General features: G+C 51.7%; 1 protein-coding gene across 7 annotated transcripts in view; it reads left to right on the top strand.

Annotated features, from left to right (window-relative positions):
- WDR97 (WD repeat domain 97) overlaps window positions 1-14,912 on the top strand; it is a 66,555-nt gene that overhangs the window by 36,362 nt on the left and 15,281 nt on the right. For 5 of the 7 annotated variants that reach the window (XM_061560700.1, XM_061560699.1, XM_061560703.1 and 2 more), the window contains one exon: window positions 5,551-5,748. The exons of the other annotated variants lie outside the window; for them this stretch is intronic. In XM_061560700.1, the coding sequence (XP_061416684.1) occupies window positions 5,551-5,748 (198 nt within the window). The remainder of the gene's footprint in view (window positions 1-5,550; window positions 5,749-14,912) is intronic. 7 annotated transcript variants of the gene reach the window in all.

Below are 14,912 nucleotides of genomic sequence, written 5' to 3'. Positions count from 1 at the left end.
CTAAACTTTTTTCTCTTACATCACACGGGTCTACCCCGTACTATATACTGCCATAGACAAACCCAACATTAAATTATATACTGCATTACTATACACCACCCCTATACCTTAGACTATACATTGTAATATTACACTATGTATTATTCTACCCACCATACTGTATACCACACTGCTGTATATTCACTATACAATTACGATACTATATATTACCTTATACATTATATTAAACATTACACTTTTATACTATTTATTATTATACAATCTGCTATACACTATACCATTGACCGTCGCGTGAAAGGTATTAAGAGGAAGCAACGAAATATGTCAATGGGAGAGTGGTGATAGGAGACTTGCGGCGGAGCAAAGAATCCATTCCCTACGGAGAATAAAAAATATATAGTCAATGCCAGTGAGTGGACTGCGGTCTGAAAGTCACCGTAAACGTGAACACAATCAGTTAAGATCCGACATGATATGTGTCTAGGTGTGACTGAAAAGTTTAGTCCTTTAGCTAAAACGGATTTCAGACCATGAGAAATAGAACTTAATGATATTATTGCCCAAGTAGATGTGGCTCTCAAGGGCCTGGGTCACATCGCTGCAGACGTAGCAAGATCTGAAATCGCTGCAACCCTCAAAAACGTTTACGGCTGCCGCTGATCGGGTGATCGGCCTCCCCGCACCAGCGTCCTCTCTGAGAGACATGGTTAGTGGCTGGCTCCCCACCGCCTGGAGTTATCCCACACACTCCCCACGTACACCACCACTAACGCGGAGGTGGCTGCGTGCATGCGCGTGCCCGTGCAGGTTGCTCACCACGGCTCGCGCTAAAAATAGCCGTATGACTATGCGCCGCCGCGGTTGGAGTGTAAGCACGCACACAGGCACGTGGGCAAAATGACGGCTGTATTGATGACAATTTACGTGCGCCCCACCGTTGATGCGATCGTCGCTACGTAAACAAACTGCGTAAAACGTGCTGTGTAAACACACACGCGAACAGGTTTTAACTCACCCCTCCCTTGCCCTATTAATCACGTGGCTGCACGGACACGGGAGCCGTTAATGAATTACTAACCGCGCTGCCTCACACACACGCTTCAATTACACACTACGTCAACACTTTCCCCACACCCACAGAAATAACACCACACGGATCCTCTGTGCTAAAGTTTATTAATGGCGCGCCTGAAGAAAAGAAAACACCCTGCGTGGCCCGGAGCAGAATTCTCAGCGAGCAGCTCCTAGCCTATCCTTATTCAATCCCTGGGTGTACCCTTGCTCTACTTCTCACCTCGCGCACGTACTCACAGTATCGCACGGACGTGGTGGGAGTCGGAGGGACGAGGGTATGAGATGTCTCTGCCTGGGGTCGAGTCGTAGCTGCACTCGCCAGCGTCCCTTGGACGCTGCGAGCGGCTGGGAGTCCGACCGGGTGGCTCAACGGCTGCAGGAGCACTGACTAACGTTTTTCCCTTCCCTCCCTTTGTCTTCTCCGAATCCAAAAATCCAGGGTTATGTGGTGTTCCCCTGCAGGGCCAATCGGGCGCCTACCTTTCGATTTTCAACCGATGCCCCGCCCTTACCTGGATCGATATCCTCCAGTGTGCCTTCACCCATTGGTTACGCACCCGCCCTCCCCACCTACGCCACACCTGGCCTGGTCGGGGTGGCCGTCTGGTGGAGATTTAGCTTCAGTCGGCTCAGGAATTTCCCTCCCACCTCCTCTTATGCGTTGCTCGCTGGGTGTTTGTCCCTGAGGCCCCATCTCCCTGTGCTGTGAGTGTTTTCATTGTGGTTTGCCCGGTGAGCTTCGTCGTGCCCATACAATTCTAAGCTAATTCACGGGGGGCGCAATGTAATTCGGCCTGGGGGGAGGTCGGCCAATCTCCTGGCACTGGGAAACCGTGGGACATCCTCGCTAGGGGCCCCTCGGGTAAAAACCCATGGTACCAGGTGACCCCCCCACGAGACCCTACGTGGGTGCATGTGTGTGTTTAGTGGGGATGCGCGTGCGTTCGTGTGGAGGGGTGCGAGGGGATAGCAGCGCCGGCGGAGTTGTTCCATTGCTGTGGCACCACAATTGTCCTTGAAACTGATTGGTCCACACCAGAGACAGCTTTCTTTTGAGCCTTGGCTCTAACAGTGTTAGACCAGAGGACGCCAAAAGGGGTAAATGTAATGTAATGTTGTGGGCACGTCTCGGATGAAGATGCGTGCATGAGCATAGCGTCACCATACCCTCCGTTATCTCTGTTTATCGCTCGTCGGGTGCAGACTACTTTGGCTTAGATTTACGTCGTTTTGATATTCGTCATCGCAACTTTCAGGAACGCACCCCTTACGTAAACCGGGATATAGGCAGTCCCCGGGTTACGGAAGGGTTAGGTCCCCGAGAACAATCCGTAACCCAAATTTTTCGTATGTCAGAAACTGAACAATTTCCTCCCAAAATCAAGATAACATTCCATTACCAGAAATAGTTAGTTTTCTCTCAGTACTGTATCACACTGTCGTCCATTTTCTATCGCTATCTGCATCGCATTGCTGTACATATGATCCTTATGGCGGTACCCTGGGGTACCAAATAATACAAAATGGCCGAGGCAATTAAATATTTTATTTCTGGGACACTATTTTTTCAAGGAGTGTACTTAACTCCGCGACTGGGGTACCAATCAATCCGAAATCAGTGCTACTCCACGATGTCGAAACGCAGCGAGGATGATTGCGCTGAAACCCTGAACCCTCGTATGCACCATCGTGCATCGTGTACAGCTCATCGAGATGAGTCGATTGCCGCATCGCCGACCATCAACAGACTAAAAATGATTGCATCACGGACATTATGCGAGAGCGGAGGTACTATGGTACCCCGGGGTACCGCCATAAGGTTCATATGCTCTGCACTTCCTATAATTCTTTAATTCAATCGAATATCTACTCTAAAACTACCCATAATTAAACCTAATTTGGAGCTTTCGTGACTGCAGAAATTACTCTTTGGTTCTTTCGGTAAAGTCACGTATAAAGATAAAATAATAAATTCAATACTAGCATACGACGTTTCGATTGCAACACAAGCAATCATCATCAGGTATAAATGAAATAGAAACACAAATCTAGTATACTTAGAAATGTAATGTAATACAACAGAGAGTCGGATAACATAATAGTCAACAACCCTACCTGGTTGATTACGTTCTTCCTGAGAATGCTAAATTTGAGAGAGAGATAAAACACAGAACCAGAGACATAAACAGACATATAAGCAGACAGAAACCACGCCTCTGTGTCGAGGCCTCTATATAAGGCCTCGACACAGAGGCGTGGTTTCTCTGTGTGCCTATGTTTGTTCTCTCTCTATGTATCTCTGTGTTATCTGTCTGCTTATATGTCTGTCTATATGTCTCTGGTTAATTGTTTGGAATGTTCGCTTATCGTGCATTGGGCTAAGCCTAGACTTCTCTGATCGCTGTTGGCTGAGACCATAAGCAATCGAAGTGTGATTGTGTTAAATAAAGTACATACAGTAAATAACTCATGAAATAAACGTAAAATGAATGAAACTAGCAATAGAAACATGGCGAAAAAAATATAATCATAAGCATTTCCAACTAAAATTACGTAATTCTGCAAAATTCTGGAAAAGGATTATGTAATGCTACCCCTCGCTTTGCGCTATTCATCTGCAACCTCACCGCGCTGCACTACTTTCGCTTACACAACTAAGGCAAACATTTCCTCATATTAATTTTATTTAACATGATTATTTTATGGGAGCATTTCTGTTAGGTAGGATTTCTGTAAGTCGGGTCTTCTGCATCCCGGGGACTGCCCGTATTCTTGTATATATGTTTGTTGATAATTATTTTACCACACATGCATTTGTTCATTAAACTTTTCTGCCAATCTCGGCCTTATGTGAAGTTTCGTATCTGAGACTTACATCTTTAGTGTAGTCTGTCAGACACTACAATACTACACTATGCCACAACACTACACTGTGGCACCTCACACCACATCTTCCTATTATAAGTTATTCACAGATATGAGGATTCAACCGGCCCTTTGTCCATTTACCACTGACTGAAGGCAATAATACCAACTTCGGTAAAGTCACGTAGGTATAAAATAAAATAAGATATATAAACATAGTCATAACTTAATCGAGAATATGGATACAAATTGAACAATCATTGGAAGGATGTTATTAACCAGGTAAAACCTTAACTGCTTTATAGATTACTGTCGTATCCGCATCTCTAGTCTTCTACAGCCTCCTACCCCCAGCCCCGCTTACTTCCCAGCCCAGGCATTTTTTTGTCCTGCTCGTCCCGGAGCTTTCAGCACACCCTTCCCCCTGCCCCACACCCCCACCCTCTCTATCTCTCCTCACTGGCTCCACCCCCCTCTCTTGCCTATGTAGTGGTGATACGCGCTGGGGTGGGAATCGTGTGTCAGCGCGTAGTGATTGGCTGTGTGTGTTGGTGACGCGCGCTGACGGTGAAGGATCAGGGGTCAGCGCGGGGTCGGGGGTTATGAGGCAGTGATTGGCTGGGTATCGGTGACGCGCGCTGACAGCGATGGGATCACTGATTGGCTGGGTATAGGTGACGCGCGCTGACAGCGATGGGATCCTGGGACAAGCGCGCGGGGATTGGTCAACTAAGGGGGATGCTCACGTCGAGGTCCGCATACGCTCCGTCTCCCAAGAGCGGGGGCTATATAAGGTGGTGCGCACAGGCGCACGGGGAGTTTTGTGACCAGCGAAGACTGAAGACGGAGGAGGAAGAGATAGGGCCCTGCGGCACCTAGTCCCGCTGTCCTTGTAAGGGCCGGGGCTCTGTGTGACCCAGAGGCGGGACCCTGGGACCCGGGGCCGAACGTCCGTGTGAGGGCTGGCCCTCGGGACCCAGAGGATGTGACCCACACCCAAGCTGGGGTGGGCCTGGAGGCTCCACGGACGTTACGGGCCTGGAGTGCAGTGTGAGCATGCAGTGTGAGCATGCAGCGTGAGCCATAGTAACTACACGTGTTGAGTGGAGTGTGTAGTGGGAAAGGTAGTGACCACACGTGTCAAGTGAAGTGTGTGTAGTGTGAGGAATAGCGACCACACGTGTCAAGTGAAGTGTGTGTAGTGTGAGGAATAGTGACCACACGTTGTATCGTGACAAGTCAAGGTTTAATAAAAAGTGTGCTACCCGTCAAGTGGTTTCCTGCCGTCATTCCGAATACTTCACCTATATAACCTCTTGATACAAGCACCTCTTTTGCCCACTTCAGCATTTGTTTCTTGCTGTGTTGTCCCACCTGATGACGGGCGCTTGTGTTGCGCCCGTAACGTCGTGATTTTTTATTTTATTTTATACCTACGTGACTTTACCGAAAGAACCAACGAGTATGGATCCCTGCAGTCACGAAAACTTAAAATCTCGATTCTTACTATGCTCTCCTAGTTCTATCCTACGTTAAACATGTAAATGTATTCTGGTTAATCAGTGGTACAGATTGCAAACCCGCCTTTACAAGTTGTGTGTGTTTATGCAGAACTTGCCAACGGCACAAACTCCAGGTGGCTTTCTTGCACTGCTGTTGCAACTGCTCGTAACTGCAGACTATAGCAGTAAGACTGATCTGGTAAATGCTATCCAGAAACTATATTTCCAAGAAAAGCAAGGCTCTCTGACTGAAATATGTAACAGATTGTATGCTGTTCTCAATGCGGAAATACCACCCAACTGCAAGGTATGCTATATTCGTGTATTACATATGTTTTACTTATAGATGAAAGTTAACACGTAGGCTTTTGCGACCAATACTATAATTCATTAAAAAAAATGGTCAGATCGCGTGAGTAAAATGAGAATTTGTTCTGTTTTTTAAATGCCTGTGTTCATCAAGGTCCCAATTAGTGGGTCAATTAACATGCTCAATGCTCTTATTAATAACAAAAAATCCACAATTGGCTCAACTCTACTTAAATAACACATTTTCTCTAGAAAGGAGATTTTTACATGCAAAAGCAAGGAGCAGGAATTGGTTATCCCCTGTCTTCTATTATTGATCATTATCTATATGTAATGCGAGCAAGGATTGAGGGGGGTGAGTCTGCGTCACGTGAGGAGAGGGAGGAGTTAGGGTCACGTGAGGGAGAGGATTTAGGGAGAGAACCGGAAGGGATCGGGAAGAGAAGACGGAGTGGAACCGGGAGGAGGCCACACTGGGCAGGACTGGGAGGGTGGCACGATCGCCACGTGTTGGGAGACCTCGGCACCGTCGGCCATCGGTGTCCGGGTGCAGGGGGGCTAGCGGGCTGTGGAAGGCTGGCCGTGAGCGAGGAGGAGCGGAGCAGTAGTTTGGCTGCAGAGCGGAGCAGCAGTGTGGCTGCAGAGCGGAGCAGCAGTGTGGCTGCAGGGCGGAGCAGCAGTGTGGCTGCGGAGTGCTCGACGGAGGAGACGCGGGCCTGAGCGAGGATGCCGTGGCAGCGAGATTTACACGAACCCAAATAAAGGACAGCAGAGATCGACACTGTGAAAGAGTCCTTTATTACACTGGTGTCAAGTGAAACGGCATATCAAAACAGCTCAGAAGAAAGAACGTCCCTGCACCATCTTCTGCAACATCTTCTGGAGACGACCTCCCTCCAGCGGTGGCGCTACCGACGATGGAGGGGGGAAGCGACGCAGGGACGAGCGACGGTCCGGGGGTGCAGGACGTTGCCACTTCGGTGGGTCCATCCTCGCAAGTGGACGCCGACGAAGGATGGTGACAGGTGGCGGCCCAACTGGAGGCACTGAAAGCGGTGTTGGCGCAGTTGTGCGACCTCGTGACGCCGGCGACGACTTCGGAGAGGCCCAGCGGGGAACAGTGGGCCGGGGCCTTGCCGACGCCGTCAGCCCTCTCCACCATGTGGCACGAAGCCGCCATCTTGGGCGTGGCCGAGGAGGAACGGTGGGAAGCCGCCATCTTACGCCTTCCACCGCGGGGAGCCGCCATCTTGAACATGTTGCGGAGTGACGCCATCTTGTCGCTGCCGCACGAGTCACCATCGACGGAGGACGGCGGAGCAAGGACCCGCAGCCGTCATCTAACAACTGTTAAAGAGTTCTCCATCGGCGGAGATTGGAGCGCGTTCGCCTGCCGTTTTCAAGCGGCTGTACGATCCGCCAAATGGACGGACATGGAGGCCCTGGAAGTCTTGCCAACACTTCTCGACGACGAGTCCGTCAGGTTCTTCCGCTCCATCAAGGCTGAAAAGAAGAGGACGCTACAGGGGGTCTTTGAGGAAATGGCGGACGCCTATGAGCCTCCGGACGATGCTCATCCCAGATTCGTACAGCGGCAACGGGCGCCGGAAGAATCGCTGGTGGCATTCCGAGGCGCCGTTCTGGAACTAGCTATGGCTGCGTATCCTGAAACAGAGCCTGATTTGTTGGAACCCCTCATATTGGGCAAGATGCTGGAGTTATTTAGGGACTTGGGGATTCCCATGCCGGTGTGCGGCCATGATAAGTTGACGTCCCGTGTTGCGGCTAAGTGCTTGGATGCCCAATTTAACCTTCGACAGTGGAAACAGGTGTCAGCTTGGATGGGGGGCCCCATCGTCGAAGGCGGTGCTACAGGGTGGGACCCCAAGAAGGCTGTCTACATTCCTGACGACAGGGGTCCGCAGGAGTTGACGGCCGCGTCCGCCCAGTGGCCTGCTCGAGGGGGAGCGGGGGTCCGCTCCGGGCCGCCGACGCGGGAGCGTCGGGACTTGGAGTGTTTCCGCTGCGGCCGTAAGGGCCACTTTGCCAGGGATTGTTGGGCTCGCATCCCGGGGCCACCCCAGCTGGAGGCCTCTGCCATGGACGTGATGCGAAAGGACCATCCAGGACAGGCAAGTCGGTGCGCATCAGAAACCCGGCAAGGCCTGTCACCTCATGCATCACCATCGCCACGCGGTCGGTGTGTCATTAACAACGGGGGGCCGCGGATCGACCCGTGTCGCTCGCTGATGCAGTGGCGGAAATTGGCACGGAGGGTTGTTGCGGCCGCTACTGGGTCGTCCATTGTGCCTGGTTCTATTCAGGGGGTCGAGGTGCACATTTTGGTGGACTCAGGTGCGTCCGCGACCATTATCTCAGACGTCATTTTTCATCTCTTAGGTATTCCGCCGGGAAGGGTGCGACCGGTTTATGACTCTTGCATAGCGGCGAACGGGGGAAGTATGGGCATTGTGGGCCAGGTGGACGCCAACATATCGATTGGGGGGGTGTCGGCTTCAGGGACCGTTTTGATTTCCAGGTCCCTCGCGGTGCTCTGTTTTTTCGGGGGACTGATTTCCTGGCAAGAATGCCCATTCAAATAAGGGTGAATCAAAATTGCATTGAATTGCCAGGGGGTCTGAAAATTTCGTTCTTGCCGTCGCCCTGGGGCGACTCTGCCCCTGTCTGCCAGGTGCAGGCACTGTCCGAGGTATCTGGTGATATTCCACCTGGTTCACAGATGCTTATTCCGTTGAGGTATCGGAAACCAGTGCCTGGCGTTGAGGGAGCGGCGGGTGTTTTGTTATTGCCGTCCACGGCTATAACGGGCGGCTCGGCGCTGGTCGGGGCACAGACGATTGTCCGGCCGGGTCAGCCTCCGTTTTTACAAGTGCTGAATGGGAGTGCGGATAATGTTAGCGTACCGGCCGGAACGGTTTTGGCTCACGCCACGACTGCTTTCATGGCCCATGACGACCGGGGCCGCCGGGACCTGGTAGGGGGGGTTTCGGCCCCCACGGGGCAGGTTGCCGAGTTGTGCGGGGAAAACTCATCCCTGACTGAGGAACAACGGTCCGCGCTTCGTGCGCTCTTGCTAAGCTATTCCGACGTTTTCAGCTCAGATGATTTTGATTTGGGACGCACCTCCTTGCTCTCCCACCACATTGATACGGGGGATGCCGCTCCGATTCGGATGAACCCGCATCGGTTGAGCCCGATGGAGCGGGATCATGTTCGCGGCGCAGTGGAGGATATGCTGGCTGCTGACATAATTTCCCCGTCTAACAGTCCGTGGGGCGCGCCGGTGGTCCTTGTGAAGAAAAAGGATGGGAAATTGCGATTTTGTGTCGATTTTCGCAAATTAAACAAAGTGTCCGTGGCAGATGCCTACCCCCTGCCGTGTATTGATGATTCCCTCGATGCCTTGTCCGGGGCGAAATTTTTTTCTACGCCTGATCTTTCCTCGGGATTCTGGCAGCTTCCCCTGGATGAGTCCTCGAGGGAAAAGACAGCTTTCCGTACGCCGCAGGGCTTATTTCAGTTTAATTGTCTTCCAATGGGCTTGAATGCTGCCCCCGCCACTTTTCAGCGGTTGATGGAGCTGGTGTTAACGGGTCTGCAGTGGGAGACATGTTTGATATATTTAGACGATGTTATCGTCTTCAGCCGCACGTTTGAAGAACATCTACAGAGATTGGAAGCGGTGTTTGCTAGGATGCGCTCCGCCAATTTGAAATTTAAACCCAAAAAGTGTCACCTACTGCAACGATCCGTGCGCTATTTGGGACACATAGTCAGTGCGGACGGGGTGGCCACGGACCCAGAGAAGACGGCGTGCGTTCGCAACTGGCCAACCCCGGCCTCGGTGGGGGACGTACGTCGCTTCCTTGGGTTCGCTTCATATTATCGCAGGTTCGTTCCGAACTTTGCTACGATCGCTAGGCCCTTGCACCTCCTTACGGAGAAGGGCTGGAGGTTCAGGCCTACGTGATCGTTTGGCGACGGCGCCGAAATTGGTCTATCCGGATTTTGATCGCCCTTTTATTCTGGATACGCATGCTAGTGACACTGGGATCGGGGCCATTCTGTCACAGTCCAAGGGCAGCGTGGAACGCGTGGTTGCCTACGGTAGCCACGTGCTGTCTCTGGCAGAGACCCGCTACTGCGTTACTCACCGTGAACTATTGGCTATTGTCCACTTTCTCCGCCAATATCGCCCGTATCTATACAGCCGGTCGTTTATTGTTCACACGGACCATGCGGTTTTGCAATATGCCCTGAGAGTTGACCAACCATCTGGCCAACTGGCACGATGGTTGGAAACCCTGCAGGAATTTTCCTTCGAAATTCAGTACTGGAAGGGGTCGCGTCACGCGAACGCGGACGCGTTCTCCAGGTTGCCGCAGGGGTCCCCTTGTGCTTGCTTCGGGTACGAATAGGTGTACACCGGTTCAGCAACCCCCTCGGCCTGTTGTGTCAGCTGTCGAGGTGCCCGAGGCTCCTGTATGCCCGGGACCGGCTGATGGGGTTCTGAACCTGCCGCGCTTGGTATGGATTCGCGAGCAGTTGCTTGATGACTCGCTGGGGACCTTACGGAGTCGGGCTGCGAAGGGAACGGGGGGACTGCTGTCTGGTGGGACGCTGGGGGCTGCTCTCCGGGATGGGTTGCTGATGTGGAGGGAGGGGTTGCACAATCGCTGGCGTCTGGTAGTACCGTCGTCGTTACGGTACGAATTGATTCGGACTCTGCACTGCGACACTCTATTACATCTCGGGGTGCAGAAAACCTTGTTGACGTTGCAGCGAGACTACTTCTGGCACGGCATGTATACGGATGTCGTCGGACACATTCGGGCGTGTCCCGAGTGTGCCCCGCGGAAGCCGCCTAAAAACCCATATGTGCCGCCAGTGCAGTCTATACAGGTGTCTCGGATTAACGAGTTTGTGGCGTTGGATATTTTGGGACCCTTCCCGCCATCCGCTAGGGGCAATACATTTTTGCTGGTCGGGGTGGAATATCTTTCCCGCTGGCCGATGGCTTGGCTCTTACCTGACCAGTCGGCGGCGTCTATCATGGACGCCTTCCTGTTTGGATATGTAATGGACAAAGGGGCGCCGGAAAGGCTGCTCACGGATCAAGGGCGAAATTTTTCTTCTAAATTGTTGGCGGAAGTGTGCGCTGCTCTGGGAACCAAGAAGGTTCGTATGTCTCCCTACCACCCGCAGATGGATGGCATGGTGGAACGGCTTAATCGGATGCTGTCGGCCATGCTATGTCACACGGTTAACGAGAAACAAGCTGATTGGGATTTGCATATCCCTGGGGTACTCTCCGCGTATCGGATGATGCCTCATGCGTCGACAGGGTATTCTCAATTTTTTCTAATGTACGGCCGCGAGAATGTGCCGCTGATGGACGTACAGCTGGGTATGGGGGCGAAGGGTCCTGTTAAGCCTCTCCCCGAGTACATTCAAAACACTGTTCGACGCGTCACCGAGGCACGGGAGGGGGCGCAATTGGCTACTGCCAAGACCCAGGCCCGGAACGAACGTTGCGCTCGGCGCTCGAATGGGAAATGCCCCTGGCGAGTGGGGGACATGGCCTGGCTGCACTGCCCGCAGGTGCGGGCGGGGACCTCCCCTAAGCTGCACAAACCATGGCAGGGGCCGGTTAAGCTTATTGAGGTTCCTAACCCGCAGTCCACGCGTGTTCGGTTCGGATCGCGGCGCTGGTACGTCCATACATCTCGGTTGAAACCCTACGTGGCCCCGCTGACGGATGCGTCATCTCCTGATATTGCCTTGCCGGTGTCTGTTGCATCCGACGCACCTCTGCCTTTGCCTGTTGACCCTGCAAGCGCGTCTGTCGTGCCTTCTACAGACGAACCGGCCGTGACACAGGCGGATGCAGCGAATCCTGCTGTGGGTGGGCCTGCCACGGCGATGGGGACACTTGACCCCGCTGCCCCTCCAACCCCACCACAGACACGGTTGCGGGAGACCCCGGACTCGGGTCTCTCTGGGGAACGGGACCATGGCATTGACGGGCCTCCAACAGCGGTGGGCGGTTCTAATCCCGTCGCTCTTAAAACCCCGTCGCGTTCTCGGTCTGTGGGGGGGCCGCCGCCCGTTCGGGATGGGCCGGCGACCCGCACGCGTTCCAAATCCCTTTCCTTTCGTTGATTGTTGTTCTTGTTGTTCTTTGTTATCGTCTTGTTATAATCTCCGTTGTCCGGTGATGCCCGATGGTTGAAAGTTGCTCGCATTATTTTGTTCTGTTGGAGCCGGGGACGGCTGGGTTTTTCATCAGGGAGGGGGGGGGGGGGGGGGTCGTGTAATGCGAGCAAGGATTGAGGAGGGCGGAGTCTGGGTCACGTGAGGAGAGGGAGGAGTTAGGGTCACGTGGGGGAGAGGATTTAGGGAGAGAACCGGAAGGGATCGGGAAGAGAAGACGGAGTGGAACCGGGAGGAGGCCACACTGGGCAGGACTGGGAGGGTGGCGTGATCTCCACGTGTTGGGAGACCTCGGCACCGTCGGCCTTTGGTGTCCGGGCGCAGGGGGCTAGCGGGCTGTGGAAGGCTGGCCGTGAGCGAGGAGGAGTGGAGCAGCAGTGTGGCTGCAGAGCGGAGCAGCAGTGTGGCTGCAGAGCAGAGCAGCAGTGTGGCTGCAGAGCGGAGCAGCAGGGTGGCTGCAGGGCGGAGCAGCAGTCTGGCTGCAGAGTGCTCGACGGAGGAGACGTGGGCCTGAGCGAGGACGCCGTGGGAGCGAGATTTACACGAACCCAAATAAAGGACAACGGAGATCGACACTGTGAAAGAGTCCTTATATCATATACATGGAAACGTTGGTAGTAAAATTATCACTTCCAAGTACAATAACACCCTCTCATTTGATTAAATATGTGGACGACACACTCGTGGTATGAATACAGAATGACTTCTACGCAGTGGTGATGCATGCCTGTAATCCAGCACTGTAGATGAGGGTTGGCGGATCACACAAACGTCGTAAAACTTCTTTCCCATAGGCGTTGAGATGCTACACCCTGACTTTGCAGGAAAAGGCAGCACAGCAAAAATGTGTAGGGGTGTTATGGGAGGGCGAACAAACACCAGTGGTGGTTATGCCCGCACGCGGAAGGATGCTTACATCCACGTCCGCATCGGTTAGCCCTGGGGGGCTGTAACGGCGCTCTGATCCCCCACGGCCCCACCCCTCGGAGGGGAATTGCTATATAAGGCGGTGAGCCGGTGGGCTCGGAGTTCAGTGTTTAGCTTAAACCAGTGAAGAGTGAAGACCGGCTAGATAGGCTCTGGGACTCCCCTGGATCACTGTCCTTCTAAGGACCGACCAGGGCAAGCCAGTGGCGTGGCCCCGAGAGCCCAGAGCCGATGCTCTTGTAAGAGCCGGCCTGGTGACTAAGGGTGCCGTGATCCTAGCTTGGCCAGAGCTGGATCAGCTAGCCTCCCCTAGCTCTCGAGTGGAGGACCTGCGAGTAGGCTAGCCAGGTTAGAGACAGTGGGGTCTCCCTGTTAGACGGGTGAAGGGGCCGTTACCCCTTCGAGTGTGTATACATTGGCCTGTGCTGAGTGAAACGTTATAATAAATAAGTGTGCCTCTGACTACGTCGTCCACGTCTCATTGAACCTACTACAAATGTAGACTCCACCGGTTTCATCCGTATGGGATCGTTTCCCCCTCACGCGTGTGGGTTTTCTCTGAGTGCCCATGTAAACACTCATCATTAATTGGCCGACAACACCTTCATAGATCAGTTTAACACATAGGATTTCGCGACCAATATCAACCATAAGTTTTTTTTTGTTAAATCGTGTAAATATATAAATGTGTCGTTAAAACCCACCGCCAACTAGTAAGGGTTGTCACGTAAACAGAACATGCCAATTCGTCACTAGTACAGCACACCGTGTGTTGGAGAGCCAAGCCACAACATTTACAATCTGAGTATGATGTTTTGCCAGTAATTAAAACTAGCTTAATCAGGCCAAATCTGGTTGTCGTCTGAACTTTGCTAGATTTTTGGGAAAACTAAAACTCTGAGATTTGGTACAGTACTGAAAATACAACTGTGGGACCAAGGATGAACTTTACCAAAACTAACGCAAGAGATAATTTATGGATTTTTAGCAAATGGTACTTGTAGGAAAAGTACTTGTCGCAAATGGTATCTTGGCCATGCAGACGGAAGATACACACTAAAAGAATACCATGGGAACATCAAATACTCACAAACACAATTGTCGGCAGTTGCGGTACTCGCCTGTCAACAAGGACATTTGATCAATATTGATAATATAGCTTTTCTATGCAAAACTAATTAATATTGGCCAAGACTAGAAAATGTATTGAAATTGAGAGAACTCTAAATTATTTAAACTGAGCAGACGGCTTTAGCAGGCTTGGAAACGCATGATTAAGTTATTAAATAACCTCATGAGAACAGTGTATTTACAATAATTGAAGCTAACACAACATAAAAATATGACTAACCATTTAGTATAACTAATGAAATGTGACTAACCTGTATCACCATGTAAATATGTGCACCTCATTAACACATCTAACATAATTCATTAGAATGTAAACATTGTGTATAACTATGAATAACCTGTTTCACCGTGTAAACATATATCTTTATAGTAACACATTAGAATAATAACATCATTTATATCAATACTTGTGTAATGTAGCTCTCAGAGACACCGTCTTGTTCAGTTATATGTTTATTTATTATGAATAAAGTATGCCGACGCACTGATAACTTAATGAGTAACCACGAGTGACTATATACACTTGGGTAACTTAGATAAATCTATTCTGAGACAACATAACTCGAGCCTTCCAAGACTACAAGGTGCCCACTCCAGGATGATGAAGACCACCTGCTCCAAGGTGACGACGGCGACGATAATTCCCCCACAACAGCAGCCCAGTGCCCCAGTTCGCGCCGGCTCTTATACCCCTCACGACCCAGCCACGCCCCTATTCCCCTAACCCTCTCTCACCGCACCTGGCCCTGTCTGTCTCTGCCCTTATTACAATTTACGACCTTTAGGTCCCGCTTCCCCTCACGCGACCCTGTCAACGCTTGTTGCATCAATCATTATTAGCAACCACTTGGGTCCTATATTACCATAACG

The sequence above is a fragment of the Lethenteron reissneri genome, chromosome 26, assembly GCF_015708825.2.
Source record: "Lethenteron reissneri isolate LAM-NWPU_2019-01 chromosome 26, ASM1570882v1, whole genome shotgun sequence".
NCBI classification, from domain to species: domain Eukaryota; kingdom Metazoa; phylum Chordata; class Hyperoartia; order Petromyzontiformes; family Petromyzontidae; genus Lethenteron; species Lethenteron reissneri.
Note: the sequence above shows the minus strand (reverse complement) of the source record. Positions and strands in the feature narration are given on the sequence as shown.